The sequence below is a fragment of the Patagioenas fasciata genome, chromosome 3 (assembly GCF_037038585.1).
Source record: "Patagioenas fasciata isolate bPatFas1 chromosome 3, bPatFas1.hap1, whole genome shotgun sequence".
Taxonomy (NCBI): domain Eukaryota; kingdom Metazoa; phylum Chordata; class Aves; order Columbiformes; family Columbidae; genus Patagioenas; species Patagioenas fasciata.
Genome location: NC_092522.1, coordinates 113,718,245 through 113,732,997, shown reverse-complemented (window position 1 = coordinate 113,732,997; position 14,753 = coordinate 113,718,245). Strand labels below are relative to the sequence as shown.

At 41.1% G+C, this 14,753-nt stretch overlaps 1 protein-coding gene across 1 annotated transcript; it reads right to left on the bottom strand.

The window, feature by feature from the left end:
* Window positions 1-7,100: 7,100 nt before the first annotated feature.
* Window positions 7,101-7,613, bottom strand: MSGN1 (mesogenin 1). Its single transcript, XM_065833215.2, has one exon. The coding sequence runs from the start codon at window positions 7,611-7,613 to the stop codon at window positions 7,101-7,103; it is 513 nt and encodes a 170-aa protein (XP_065689287.1).
* Window positions 7,614-14,753: the final 7,140 nt, after the last annotated feature.

Here is a 14,753-nt window from a genome sequence, read left to right as displayed (position 1 = left end):
GAAATCAAAGGCGATACCTATAATATGCACCTAGCAGAAAGTAAGTATGGGCACTTTAGGTGGTATGGTGACTTCCCTGTGTGTTTCCCAAAAATTAGACTGTTATGCAGTGTTTTCTCCAGGTAGGTTGGTGGCAATCTTCATCTGTTGTGACAGTGCTCTGCTGGCACAGTGTGGATTGCTGTAGGTAGCCTGAGACACCTTATCCACCCCTAGAGCTGTGGGGGAAAAAATGCAGCAACCAGGGGCTGTTGTGAGAACCATGCACAAAGCTGGGCAGCCTGTTTCAGTGCTGTTAACCCAGTCTAAGTTGTGGCTTCCTGGATTTCTGATCCTTTTTTTCAAACCAAGACTTGAGACCAGCATCACCTGAGAATAAAAAGCTGGTATTTACAATCTCCTTTAAGACACCTTCATTTTTTTTCATAACATTAACCAGCATCTTGGTATTTATCATCTGTTGATGGGGATTTAAGCTGTTGAAAAGCAAGATGATGTCCAGGTAAACTGTGGCTTTACTCTTCAGCTCTTCTAAAAGTTCTGCTTAATGCCGTTTAACAAAATAAGATATCAAAAAGATAAAGGCCCATCTTATCTATTAACATATGTGGGAAAATTGAGAGAAATCACCTTCTGTGGTTGAACTAGGATTTATATAAAGCTCTTTGATGGATTTTCCAATAACATGCTAGACACAAAGTCCATTTGAATATCAGTAAAATCTTGTAAAGACATGACAGTAATACTCTCTCTACCTCAGAGGTCTCTGTTTTTACTAAAATTCAGGAACTACCTTCCTGGTTATATATATATAAAAAAAGAAAGTCTGCTTCAAGTGTCATATCAACACCTCTCTGCCTTTTAAGTGGATATTTTATGACCACATGCTTTTCCCCTGGTATTTGGGATGGTTTTTTTTTTTTATATCCCTGTTAACACAAGTTGAAAGCAGATCAATCTTCTTTGTTTATGCTTAATGTCTTCTGCAACTTCAACAGGTGAATGATAAAAGTCTAAGGGAAAAGAGAAGTCTGGTGTGATTTGTTTTTATAGGAAAATAAGAACAATAACAGAAGTTTACCACAGACAGTTATTTCCATTTCAAATAAATGGCAGTAAGTCAGTACTACACATAGCCTCATTATAGCTGGTCATTGATAGAAACGTAGAGCTCCCATTTTTAAAATAGTCTATATTCAATGACATGGCTAGTACTGTTTCAGTGACTTAAAGCAACAACAATTTACTATTTAATACTGAAAAAAATTAAGAACTGACACATTTTGTAGCCCAATTAATTTTCTCTTTTGGGAAATTGTACTTTTTTGTTTTAAATCTCAATGTCTTCAGCAAACAAATAAATGTTAACTACTGCTATCCAGAGGAAAATGTGTTCTGATAGTGATGTAATGATCTGGGAAGCTTTGGTTTAAGCTTTGGCTTCTGCCACAAGTTTGTTTGAGACTTCAGCTAGTCCCTCCTATACACTTTCTTCTTTCATTTGTGCATGTGAGTGCAGAAAGACAAAGTGTTAGCTAGATTCCCAAATCCCAGATGGGCACATGCTGAGAAATAAATGTTTTGAAGGATAACTAAGCTGCATCTGTCTCCTTGCAGTACTTGGTGTAGTGATAACAGAGCAAACCTAGGCTTCTGTTGTTGTCTAGAGAAGCAAAAAGTCAGGGATGTAACAAGAGAGGGGTTCAGATGGATCCAACTTCTACAGCCTATTAAAAACAAGCTGCTTTCCTGGGAGCTGGGACTTTTCTCCACACCAGCTTTCCCTTCTGTTACGTACAAAAATAGCATTTGTCATTGTATGGCAAATAAGTTGGGGAATAAAAGTTAGAAACTAGTTCTTTAGAAGCTGGGGTTCATGTATATTGTTGTGGTTTGGTTTGTGGTGAGGGTTTTGTTTGTTGTTTGTGGGTTTTTTTGTTTGGGTTGGTTTGTTTGTTTGTTTTAAGTTACTGCTATGCAGAGCTGGAAGGAATGGCCCTGGCATCCTTTGGCAGAGGGAATGTGGAGCTGTAGCAGCTGCCAGATAAGCAGCTCCCCCAAGGAAGGGCCAGGAGGCTTTCTTCCTCCCAAGCACACCTATGTGCAGCCCAAATGTGTAACCATAAAACCTCTTGGCACCTACATGGTGCTCCTCAGTGTAGAATTTCAAAGCACAGTGTGTGAGGATGGGTGGCCCCAGGTTCCCCTCTGCTTTGGTGGTGGGGGGAGAGCTCTGCTGCTTCTTCCATGTGTTATCTTTTAATCCCTGGGGAATATTCTCTCTGAGGTACTCACTCTTCCCACTGAGAGGAAACTTGACCTCCTTACTGTCTTTAGAGTGTTTATGTGGGTGTTACTGCTGCTGGCAGGCAACATGCTGCTGCACCCTCTGTATAGGTGGGCAGGGAAGCTGTCACTCCCCTGAATTCAGGTGGAAAGCCTGCCCTAGAGAGCAGAGCTGTGTGTGTCCTGAATTCTGGACTAATACCGTACTTACTAGGCTTTCTCCTTTCCATCGGTGTACCTTCCAATAAATTAAGCAGTATCATATACTTCCAGCTGTGCCAGAACAGCCTCTGGTCTCTCTGGAGGTATGAGAGGCAACCCAGAGCCTATTCTCACACTGGTGACAGCAGCAACAACTGCCTGGTTCATGGCACCAGAGGAGTGAGCTTGTATAAAATATGTGATATGTAACTATCACTTCTGTCCTGCCTTTTTCTTCCATAATAAAAGTATTAGGATGGCTGTGGGGCAAAAGTCCCTCTCTTCTCTGGCTTCTGAAACTTTAAACAGTCACACCTGGTTGCCTCTCAGCAACTCAGAGCTGTGGTAAGGGCACAGCCCTGAGCATGAAGAGCTGCTCAGAAAAGCAGCTGGTGGGGTCTGGCCATCTTACCCATCATTTAGTGCCCCTCATTCATCTCTTCTCTTGCCTTCAGCCTCCTTTACTGCACTGCTCTCCAATGCCTTTGGGCACGGAGAGCATATGCATGGGCTGGGTTGTTTTTCTCTGGCAAAGTGTGGTGGTGTGATTTTTTGGGGTTGATTTGTTTGTTTTTATTATTATTTCTCATCTGGGAGCACTTTTTAAAAGGCAAGATACCTATTAATTGTGTTTAGCGACTTACTCTAGGAGCAGCAGAATGGTGTAACCATCTCATCAATAAACCGAGAGTGAAGGACCTGTAGTTCAACCAAATTGCAATGCTTCTCTATCTCAAGGCTTTTCCTAAAATACTTTGCAATTAATGGATTTCTGTATGAGATCTTATGTTCCTCATCCTTCCTCTGTTTAGTATTTGAGTGCTCATTTGCTGGCCTTTCAGCATTATGACCAGTATCACTTATGAAGCATGACTTCATGTACCAGTTTTTGTATGAGATAACTGTGAATGCAGTAGAAAACTATGTTCTGATGGTGGTGGTCTCTTCTTTGGTATCTGTGTTCTGCTCTCCATGTTAGTGAGGAACTTCAGTGACATGCGAACCCGAAAAAGGGAGAGATCCTTGAGCCAAAAGAGATCATTCCATTGCCTGGGACTAACCCTAGTTCTCTTTTCTGTATCATTCCCTTTAATGTGGTAAACAACTCTGTCCCTCAGCAGGATAGAGTTTAATTCCATGGACTTCTAGTGATTGTTGGGTTGCTACTTGAGCTTTATTTCTATGTATGTTTTTTTAACATACTCTGTTAAGGGAAGATGATTGCATGTGGAAGATTTCCTCTATTTCTGTGACTTTTGCAACTTTTTCAGACTGAGGGTCCACTCTTTTGGCCTCTGTTCTATGGATTACTATGGTGTTCCTGTTGGGATTCAGTACAACTTTATGGATCTTAAATATAGTCCTGGGGGACAGATCTCATTCCCTCAACTGGAGGGACTTGATCTTTTTCACACCAATTAAATATTCTAAATTCACAGAATCACAGAATGTCAGGGATTGGAAGGGACCTTGAAAGCTCATCCAGTCCAATCCCCCTGCCGGAGCAGGAACACCCAGATGAGGTTACACAGGAAGGTGTCCAGGCAGGTTTTGAATGTCTCCAGAGTAGGAGACTCCACAGCCCCCCTGGGCAGCCTGTTCCAGTGTCTGTCACCTTTACTGAGAAGAAGTTTCTTCTCAAATTTAAGTGGAACCTCCTGTGTTCCAGTTTGAACCTGGGAGTAAGGAAAGAGAAAAGCGGAGGAAGTTTGACTGTATTCTATTTTATTGAAAAATGATCAAAGTCCAACATTTAGTGGCAAGAAGACTTGCACCCTCAAGAATATAACAATTCCGATTATTTCCTCTGGATCAGTGAAATGTCTACACCAAGGGGAAGAATTACACAAGGAAGGGTTTAAAGAGATGCTCTTTGTCAGGTAGAGCAGAAACTCCTGCCTTTCTAAGAAGGGAAAAACAAACCTGATCAATCCCAGGAGACTGAATCTATCCTACATCTTGTACTCATATACCTCAGTCACTTTTTTTCCCCCCTCACACACAGGTGAAAGGAGGGATCCCCTGAAAGGAGATCAAACAAACGGCGCAGAAGTACAACCTCTTCTAGAAAACTAACTCCATCTTGGACATGGGCTTTATCTTATTGCAGCACAGGGAATGACTTAGGGCAGGTCCTCCCCTAAGCTTAGCCTAGATGCAGCCACACCATGCTGGAGCTTGAAGTATTTAAAGGTAGGACAGCAGCCACTGGGATTCTGGGGGTAGGTAATAGGTACAGGCAAGGTCTAATTCAGTGGCACAGAAGCAGTAAAGTGTTTTCCTGAAACCCAAAGACTTGCCTTTGTGGGCACTTGGACTTGCAGGGAGACAGAGGTAGCCATTAGCTACCAGAGACTTCATTTGCAGATAGGTAAACTGAGGCAGCAATGCTGGATGACCAGCCGTGGTAAATACATAAACTAGCAATAAAAGTGGATTCTTCTAGTTTCTTGTTCCTCTGCTTTAACTGTGGCCCTGTAGGTTTTCCTAGCTGAAAAGTGTAGTCATTACCTGTCATTTCAAGTGTGGAAGACTTAAGGAATAAGGTTAAAATTCTTCCTAAGCATAGACAATATACCAAACTGCAATATTTGTGAATGATGATGGTCTTTAACTCCTATCACAGGATTACAGGGCTCTCTTTCTGGGTACCTGCTTGGGGGGGTTGCCAGAGCTAGTGAGCAGATGCCCCTTTACAGCTGTCAGTGACAACGAGAGTCTTTGAGAAAGGACATGGGACAGAGCTCTCAGTTATGGTTCTGTGCAAGATCCCACAGGTAACATGCAGTTTCACTCTCTTGCAAAACATAATCCAGACTGGCCTTATCTATACGATGCTTTATCTGCTCAAATCTGGACCAGCTGCACAGGTTTATGCTGAGGGATACCTCGCTGACATGAGTGCTGCTCTTCAAATGTGCAAAAAATTTTGTCTAGCTAGACAATTTTATAGGGCTTTAAAACATGATTCTACTTATTCTTGCTGAATGTCTGAAGCTTGTAAGAAATCTAACATGGGCTAAACCAAAACAGAAGCATGTGGTTACATCTTGGGTGACAGTGCTACTTCCATAAATTTGAATGTAGCTGCTTTTTTGAGATGCTGACAGATTTCACACTGATTGCTCCAATATGCCCATACTGTGTAAGAAGACCACTGAGCCAGCAATGTACCAAGACAATTGTATTTCCTTCCAAACAAACAGAATGAGAGGGGGAAAGAAATAAAATGCAATAAAATTTTATCTTTGTGATCCTCTGCTGTATGATGTATCCAGAAGCCTGAACCATCTGCCCCACACAGATGTGCTGATCTGCCTATCCTGATGAGACAAGCCTGTTACCTCCTGGCTGCTGCTCTCTCTGAGCCTTACATCTCCCCATGGAGAAGAGGTTAATTAGACTTAATTAAGTATCACAGCACATAGCACAGCCCTGGGTTTTGCTCTTCTCTGTGTGTTGCTGGCTTCAGCACAGCCAAGCCTTATGAATCAGTTTGCAATGAGATTTACAAAGCTTTTTTTTGTTGTTTGTTTCCTGTAGTGTGGTGGGACCTATGTAATACCTGTCAGATATAAGTCAAAGTAGCTAAGGATTAAGACTCTGTCCTCATTTGTCTGGGTATTGGAGGGTTTCATGTGTGTGTTTTACAGAAAGGTTTACTGGCTGATCCAACAGCTTTTTATAATGAGATGTTATGGTTTCACTACATCTTGAGAATAGAACTTTGCATCTTTTACCTGAATCAATTTATTTCATGTCAGAGAAGAGAAAGATAACTTAGCCTATTCTTATTTGTTCTAGTGGTTTGATGTAAAAATGCCCTCCATAATTTACTAGACATTGAAATAAGGGTTTCTCATACATTAAATACAGAAATATTATATGCGTGTGTATATATTAATACAGAAGATAGGATTTAACAGCAATTTATCTATACAAAATGTCTGTTTATATTTCATTTTCAACATTTAGCAGTCATTGTTAGATTTTACTTATCTATCAATCAGATATATAATACAAGATACAGATTACGATACTGATATTTATTTGTTTACGAGCAAAGATGTTCTCACTCTTACTTGGTTTCTTCATTTTTAGGTACAGTGGAAACATGGATAAATAGACAATACTTGAACTAACTATGCATGTTCTTCATCCTAATATTAAAGTGCCTACAAATTAATATTCCTATAGTGTTGTTGTCATTTACTTTTTAAAAATTCATCTTGAAACCTATGGATTTACTATTGTCCTTGTTAAACAGAAGATCAGTCAGAACAGTGATACGTAAATCCTAGGAAGACCAGCTGACTTTTTTTCTTTAACTTTTGTATCAGGCTAGGTTTAATATTTCTTAGAAGGTTATTATTTAAAAAAAAAAAAAAAAAAGACATAAAGCAAAAAGCAAGACTTCTGTCTCAGCAACCTGCAGCTCAGGATTTTAGGCAATCCTACATCACCTTCCATCATTGCGTCCTATGTACGACGGTGGTTCTCGCTCTGTCCTCCTCTCGCATCCCACACCACCGTACTCTGGCGAGGAAGAAATTTTGCTGTTTTTTTCGCTTGTAAAGACCCTGAGCGTGCCGGGGTGGGTGCTCCGGGTGGTTCTACACCCGCTTGACGCTGTTGAGGAGCTCCGTCAGTTCACTGATGTACTTGATGGTGTACTTCAGGGTTTGTATTTTGGTGAGGGGCTGTCCCCTCTGGCTGTAGACGGGGGGCAGGTAGTTGCGCAGTGTGTGGAGCGCATCAGCCAGGGTCCTCATCCGCAGCTTCTCCCTCTCGCTGGCTTTCCTCCTGCGTTGAGCAGACATCCGCACCTTGGTGCCCTTGGGCAGCCGGGCCTGCCCGGGGCTGGGCAGGTAGGCGGGAGGAAAGTCCACCAGGCCATAGCCCACCACACTGCCGCCGTTGCCGTATGGGGTCTCCACCACCGCTGGGCAAGGGGACGAGGAGTAGGATTCAAAGGAAGGCGTCGGGGACAAGCTGTGTGGAGATGAGACAGGGTGCAGCTCAAAAGTCCCAGCAGTGCTTTTCCAATCCCAGGAGGATAAGCAGACGGAGTGCTCCGAACCCAAAGCGTCTTCCATGTTTATCAACGTCTCTTGCAATTTGTCCATGCTGGAGGAGCGGTGGGGAGAAGCAATGCCCTCTGCCTGCCAGCAAAGGCTGGAGCCGCCGGCTGCCGAGACCTTTTTATGATGGAGGGAGCCAAGTGACAGAGTGGGAACGTGGGTTTGGCGAGAGGAGTTCAAAGGAGCACCACAAGTGCTAAGATGGAAAATGAACTCCTGATGTGCTAGTTTCTTCTCAGTGATAATTATCAACCTTCAGCTAAAAAGCCTTCAAGCTAACAGGCAACAGTGAGAAAGGGGGAAAAAAACATTATCTTCTTGCAACTAAACCAATTAAGGCTGCGCATCTATGTGTAATGTTGTGCTGAGGGGATAAGTGACGAGAGAGGAAAAAGAAAATCAACCATTTCACAAAACAATTTACAGACATAGAATTTAAAGGTAATGACTGCTAGCACAAACTCTGAATTTAAGCCACTGAGCCCTGATTTCTGTGTAACTGAAGGCAATGGCATTACAGCAGCGACGATTTGATCCGTGCTGGCTGCTGCTGAAGTAATCTCTCATTATCTGCACCTTAATTGTGAAAGTCAAAGACGGTTTGTTTGGATTTGTGTGTGTTATGGCTCTGTGGATTTCTCTTATCATGAAATTGCAACTTGTCTCTGGATCTTTTTGGTTTTCAACAGGAGAAAGGAGGAAAGAACAGCAGTACGTTCCTTGCAGTGCGTGTATTCATTTGTTATTTTAAATCAAAAAAGGAAATCTGTAATTATAAACACAGTCAAAGTTCCATTTTAAAAAAGCAATAGGAAAATGTAATTAAAAAAAAAATAAAAGAAGTCGAGGAAATAAAATAAACAGTGTATAAACTTTGAGCCCAGACAAATGTTTTACATAGATATTTAATTCAAAGGAAATTACAGATTAGGCATGCCTAAGAGAAGACTAAAAGCTACTTCTGTAAAATTTTCTACCTCTATGAATCCATTCATCTGCCAAAAAAAACCCTCTTCCAGCCCTCACTCAACGCAACAGTGAAGTTATATGTTAGGCAGTTCAAGTGAAAATGTATATCTTGCAAATGAATAGCATTAATAATGAGCATTTTCGTCTTGAGGCTTCAGAACAGCTTACAGCGATGATTAATGTTCTCTATTACTCTAGGGAAATGGAAAAGCAAAGGCAAGGAGCAACTTGCCCAAAATCATACAGCAAATCATTAGGAGAGCCAGGAAAACTGTCCAAAACTACTGAGCTCTGCAGCTCTACTGAGCAGCTCAGCTGCCAGCCATGAATTTGTATCACCAGCCCATAACAGAAGCGCAATATGATATATGATGAAAATAAGGGGAGAAAGTTCCAACCTGGAAGAAAAAGAGAAGTAAGATTTATTTAAGAGATTCCTTCTGTGTAACAACCTGTGTGTGCACCATAATCCACTCTGAAAAAGGGGGAGAATACCTCTGGACAAAGCAAACTGAGGCTTTCTGGAATATACCATTTCTGTTTGATTGTGAAACCCTCACTATGACCACTCAGAAAAATAATAATAATAATAATAATAATAGTTTTAAAAATCCGATACTTGTCACAGGCTTTTCTGAATTTTTATGAGAGATCAAAATGCTGGGAAGCAGCTTGTGCAAGACTTATTGACTTTATGCTATGATGAATAAGAAAGAAACAAAAAGTGAAGGATTTTAGCATTTCAGCCCAGGCTGAAACAGTTTGACATGATGACATCTACCCCGCATGGAAACTCGGGGCACAGCCCACCACAATCAGGATTGCTTCGGGGTTTATGGTTACCTGATCGTATTCTGAACTCTTTACTTCTTCTTTAAGGAAAATGAGCTGAAACAGCCCTAAGAATCACAAACACCTGCTACAAATAAAAATTAAACATAAATAAAATAAAATTAATAACAGGTATTTTCTATTACTTTGGTGAACTGAATGTATTTCATTGAAAACAAAGACAATGGTCACAAGACCACAAGATAGACATAAGGTCTAATTTAGTATAAACAGAGGACTTCTTATTTTCCCAGTTAAAATCCCTCTCCCACTCTTTTCTCTTTCCCTCCACATATTTGTGTTTATAGCTCTTTATATGTCTTTCCCTTTTGGTAAACACAACAATTAAAAGTCTACAAGTGGATGAAAATTAGAGGGAGAAGAAGAACTTCTGTGTGCCAAGAAAAAGGAGCTTGCAAATATATGTATGTGTGCGTACACATATGAATTTATTAAACATGCACATATTGAGCGAAACTGTTTTGCTCAGCACTTTTGATTTTGGAATCAAATGTTAATTAAATGTGGTCAAATTTAGAAGCAAAAATTTCAACAGGTCACTTGTTTGCTTACTATACACAATGTGTGTTGCTCGTTGATTTATACCCCTAATCTATGGGTAAATCATGGAAAAATGTTGCTCAGGCACAAAGGGGGGAAAGTTTTTGTGCATGTCCAAGATGCCATTGCTGTAAATGACAGATGTACATAGATTTCACCTCTGCATTCTCATATACAGGAACTTAGATGAGATTAGGCAGGGAAGAGTAATGCAAATTATAGCAATAGAAATATATTTTCTCATATCTTACAGGCAAATGTTCAGAATGATCAAGGGAGGATATTCAGTATGTGGACAACTGCTCTGGTTGAATGAAAAATCACTGAATCTTATAAGTTTATGCTTTTATAAACTGTTACACAGGCAAGAAAAAAGTTACAAGCTTTTCTACAAATAATATAGGGCTAAATTTCACACTTGAAAACTGCCTTGCAGTTGTGCATCCTGATTTATTACTATCGCAATCCCTGGTGCTATTTTAGCTTGGACTGGAGTAGTTATGTCCCAATGATTGCCTGACCGCGGTTCAGGGAATGGCATTGAGGGGTGAGCAAAGGGTTTACCCATAAGAAAACAAGCTCTGCTGTGACACAAGTCCGCAGAGCCAGAGAAAGGGCTGTGGCCCTGTTTGCTCTACAAGCTAGAGAAGTGACCCCATACAAACCTCATGAGGTTCAACAAGATCAAGTGCAAGGTCCAGCATCTGGGTCAGGGCAACCCCTGGTATGAATACGGGCTGGGCCACGAGGGGATTGAGAGCAGCCCTGCAGAGAAGGACTTGGGGGTGCTGCTGGATGACAGATTGGACATGAGCTGGCAATGTGCACTTGCAGCCCAGAAGGCCAATTGTATCTTGGGCTGCATCCTAAGCAGCGTGGCCAGCAGGTTCAGGGAGGTGATTCTGCCCCTCTGCTCCAATCTGGTGAGACCCCACCTGGAGTCCTGTGTCCAGCTCTGGAGCCCTCAGCACAGGACAGACATGGACCTGTTGGAGAGGGGCCAGAGGAGCCACAGAAATGATCAGAGGGCTGGAACAGCTCTGCTGTGAGGACAGGCTGAGAGAGTTGGGGTTGTTCAGCCTGGAGAAAAGAAGACTCCAGGAGGACTACATTGTGACCTTTCAGTACTTAAAAGAGGCCTGTAAGAAACATAGGGACCGACATTTTAGCAGAGTCTGTTAAGTCAGGACAAGGGATGATGGTTTTCAACTACGAGAGGAGATTCAGACTAGACATGAGGAAGGAATTTTTTACAATGAGAGTGGTGAAACACTGGCCCAGGTTGCCCAGAGAGGTGGTGGATGCCCCATCTCTGGAGACATTCAATGCCAGGCTGGACGGGGCTCTGAGCAACCTGATCTGGGTGAAGATGTCCCTGCTCATTGCAGGGGCTTGGACTGGATGAGCTTTGAAGGTCCCTTCCAACCTAAACTATTCTATGATTCTAAGGAAGCAGCCAGAGGTACAATTTTGAGAAACAATAACCCCCCTTTTCTACCCACAGCCCCCACGTTCCCAAAATGTACTCAGATGAAATGTGCCTCAGTTTTGGCCACATCAGGAAGATCTATAAGGTCTCTCGCCACAATCCCTGTAAGATCTATAGCCTATGTAAGTCAACAGAGTCCCACGGTATTTGGCTGTTCTTGGATCAATGAGTTTTGAGTAGTGCTGTGTTTCCACCTGCAAGTATGAGACTTCTAAGTATGAGACTTCTTAGGAAATTATCTCGCAAAGTAGGGACAACCATAACAGGCAAAAATTCCTGGAGATGGTAGAACAGTTCACATTGTTTTATAACAAGGCCTTAAAAATTACCATAAAGAGGAAGGCATGGCTATAGACTGGTTTATTTTTCTACACTCTATGGCCATTTGATGCTCTCTCACCGAAGAGCTAAGAAAGTCCAGAGTTTCAGGTGGCACCCTCCTAGAAAATAAATCCATGCCAAAAAAACCAAAAGTTTGCAATCTTTATTTTATTCTACCTCTCGTAAATTTTAGGAATTCCCTTTTTGTCTGTCAGTAAAGTCAAAACATTGACAGGTAGTGAGATATGAGGCTAACAACGATAAAATACGAACTGACACTTAAAAAATGATATGGCATTTTCTGCTTGACTGATAGTTTTGATTTTCTTTTCAGTAATTTATTCTGCAATGTAAAGGCTAACTTCTCCATCTTCATCTCCTTTAAAATGAAAGGTTCCCTGCTCGTATTTCTGAATTCATTATAGAAGGGAGGAAAAACATGAATGCATGGAAGGAGCAAATATTTTTCCATTTAAAAAAACCACCCATGGAATAGAAAGTTTTCAGAGCTTCCATAGGTGTCTGATTCAGGTTTTAAATTTAAAATAAGTTGTCCAGATAATTGCTGTCATTCACAAGTATGGTAGATAAATGCATTTTTAATGTATAGTTATTTAAGGACTGATCTACACTTTTTTTTTCTAGAATATATTTTCACCAATCTGTGAGTTTGGTAGAAGAAACAGACTTGTAAACAATAAGTAAAAAAAATCATACAGGATGGGAAGAACGCAAGCTGAAACAGAGTAAATATGGATAAATGTGTTTCAATGACACTAATCCCGTAAAAGTCAGCCTCCTTTAAAATTAGAACAGAAGTCCAGACTTATTTTATTGACAAGAAGCAGATCATGCTAATATTCTTGTAGAGCACTCGGACGATAAAGCCTCATCTTAAAGTCTGTACCATGAAAAAATATCTATCTCTCAACAGCTTTTAAAGTCACTTCATCTCTTATTTAACAAGATGTTTCCCAAGCATTAGCTGTTACGCTGTCCACTCACTGTGGAGGTGGCTGTTCCCATCTTGCTTTACAGAGGTGCGGATGAGGAGTCAATCGCCCATGTATAAAACATGGGGCGAGCAGCTGCCGGTCTCACTAACTTCAGCAGACGCAGCTGGTGTTCAACACTTCTGAAAAGTAGTGTTGAACACCTCGGTTTATGCCCAAGCCAGCAATAAAGGAAGGAAAGGATCCACCACATTTGTTATCCAGAGTCACATTAACCACCAGATAATGCTCCTCTCCTTTTCAAGGCTCTCCCTCAATTTGGCTATATGCATTTTTTTAAATGAGTAGGCTTTGCAGCTTTTTTCCTACATGTGGAAGACAGTTTAATCTGGGTCCAACCTCAACGGAAATAAATAAGGCTTCTAAGTAAGCAAGCTGGTCAACAAATACATACTTTTTCTACAGTGTGTTTCAAAATGACAGAGCCAGTTTGAAATCACTGTATCTCTGCAACCAGGTCCTTTTTTTCGAAACACTATTTTTTTTTTCAGTAAATATAACGGAGAACACAGATGAATACCCAGCTACAGCTCCCAGAGACAAAAAAGGCAGTAAGAGAGAATGAGGACTGATCCTGAGTCCAGCCCTATGAAAGGGAGCACACAACCCTTACTATAGTCAACGAAAACCACGTGTAAATTGGATGGATAATTGTTATCATCACCTTTGGCCAAACAAACCTGTGGCTAGCACAAGAGATAAACATTGTTATTCATTTGTAGTAACACAAGAAATAGGCCAGTTCTGCTGCTGTTAAAAAATCCTGCCATAAATGTTTAAAACCTTTAACGTTCTCAAGGGCACAACTCCAAAATGCCAAACTAAGAGCCTACTCATGGAGAAGAAACAGTCAAGCAAGTACGATTGATTTTACTGTGGCTTTGTGTAGTGAAAAGCATCTCTCTGGCATTGCCCTGGTAGTATCAGAACCTACCTATCTGCTTTACATCCTCAAATATAAGTATTTGATCCTCCAAATAGTGGCAGTCTTCATTGACTGACAAGTGACATCAGCTCTGCAATTCATTTAAAACATCTGATCTCCAAGCAACTGGCTGCCCAGATGAAAAGGCCTATGTGTGGAATTTACACCTATCCACCTTTTAAGTGAGGAGTTTATTACCTAGTGGTTTTCAGCTGATATTTAGGAATGCCTTTTTAATACCCCTGTTAACAGAAGTTGAAAGGAGGTTTGACTATGTGATTGGTCTTTAATGTCTACGGGCTACTTCAGCCAGGAGGAAAGGGAAAAGCTAGGGGAGGAACGGGAGACTAACAAGGTTTATTTTGCTCAGAAAATGAAAAGTAACAGGTATTATCAAAATAATAAAAGCTGTTTTGGTAGGAGAACTCCATTATCATTTACTGCAGCTTGATGGCATCAGCTTTCACACTTGGTTTCAAAAAATGTTGCCTGCCATAATGAAGCTGATGTGTTTCAGTTTTTCATGGGAGGGGTGCTGAGTTACCTGTTGCAAATATTTCAGGATCATCAGCCAGCAATGCCTCATTTTCTACCCAAAAGCATAAGTTCAAAATTAATAAATAATAAAGTAAAATATAATTTATCTCCAAGTGTTTCTTTTACCCTTCCCATGAACAGCTTGATGATTGCCTTTCCCAAGTGTGATAGTGATTTCACAGTGTTTTTTAAAAAAACGTGATAGCACCTAAGGGTCCCAGAGGAAGTTCAAGGGTTGTACTTTTGCTTTCCTGCTACTATAATGGGCTTTCATGCCCTGGGCTCTAAATGGTTCAGTCTGCAGCATGATGAATTTTCAAAAACTAGGTAAACCTTACAAGAAATTCCAATAGCCCAGAAAATTGCATCAAAAGCTCAGCTGTGACTATTTCTAGTCCAGCTGCACAGCTGAAGCTGGGTGCTTGTACAGGGAGCTATTTTTCAATTGCTGTGATTACATTTCAGATCAGGCTGTTCCTTTTCATCCAGTGAACCTCCTCATCAGTACATGCTCATGTCTTCCTCCCCCGCGTCCTCAC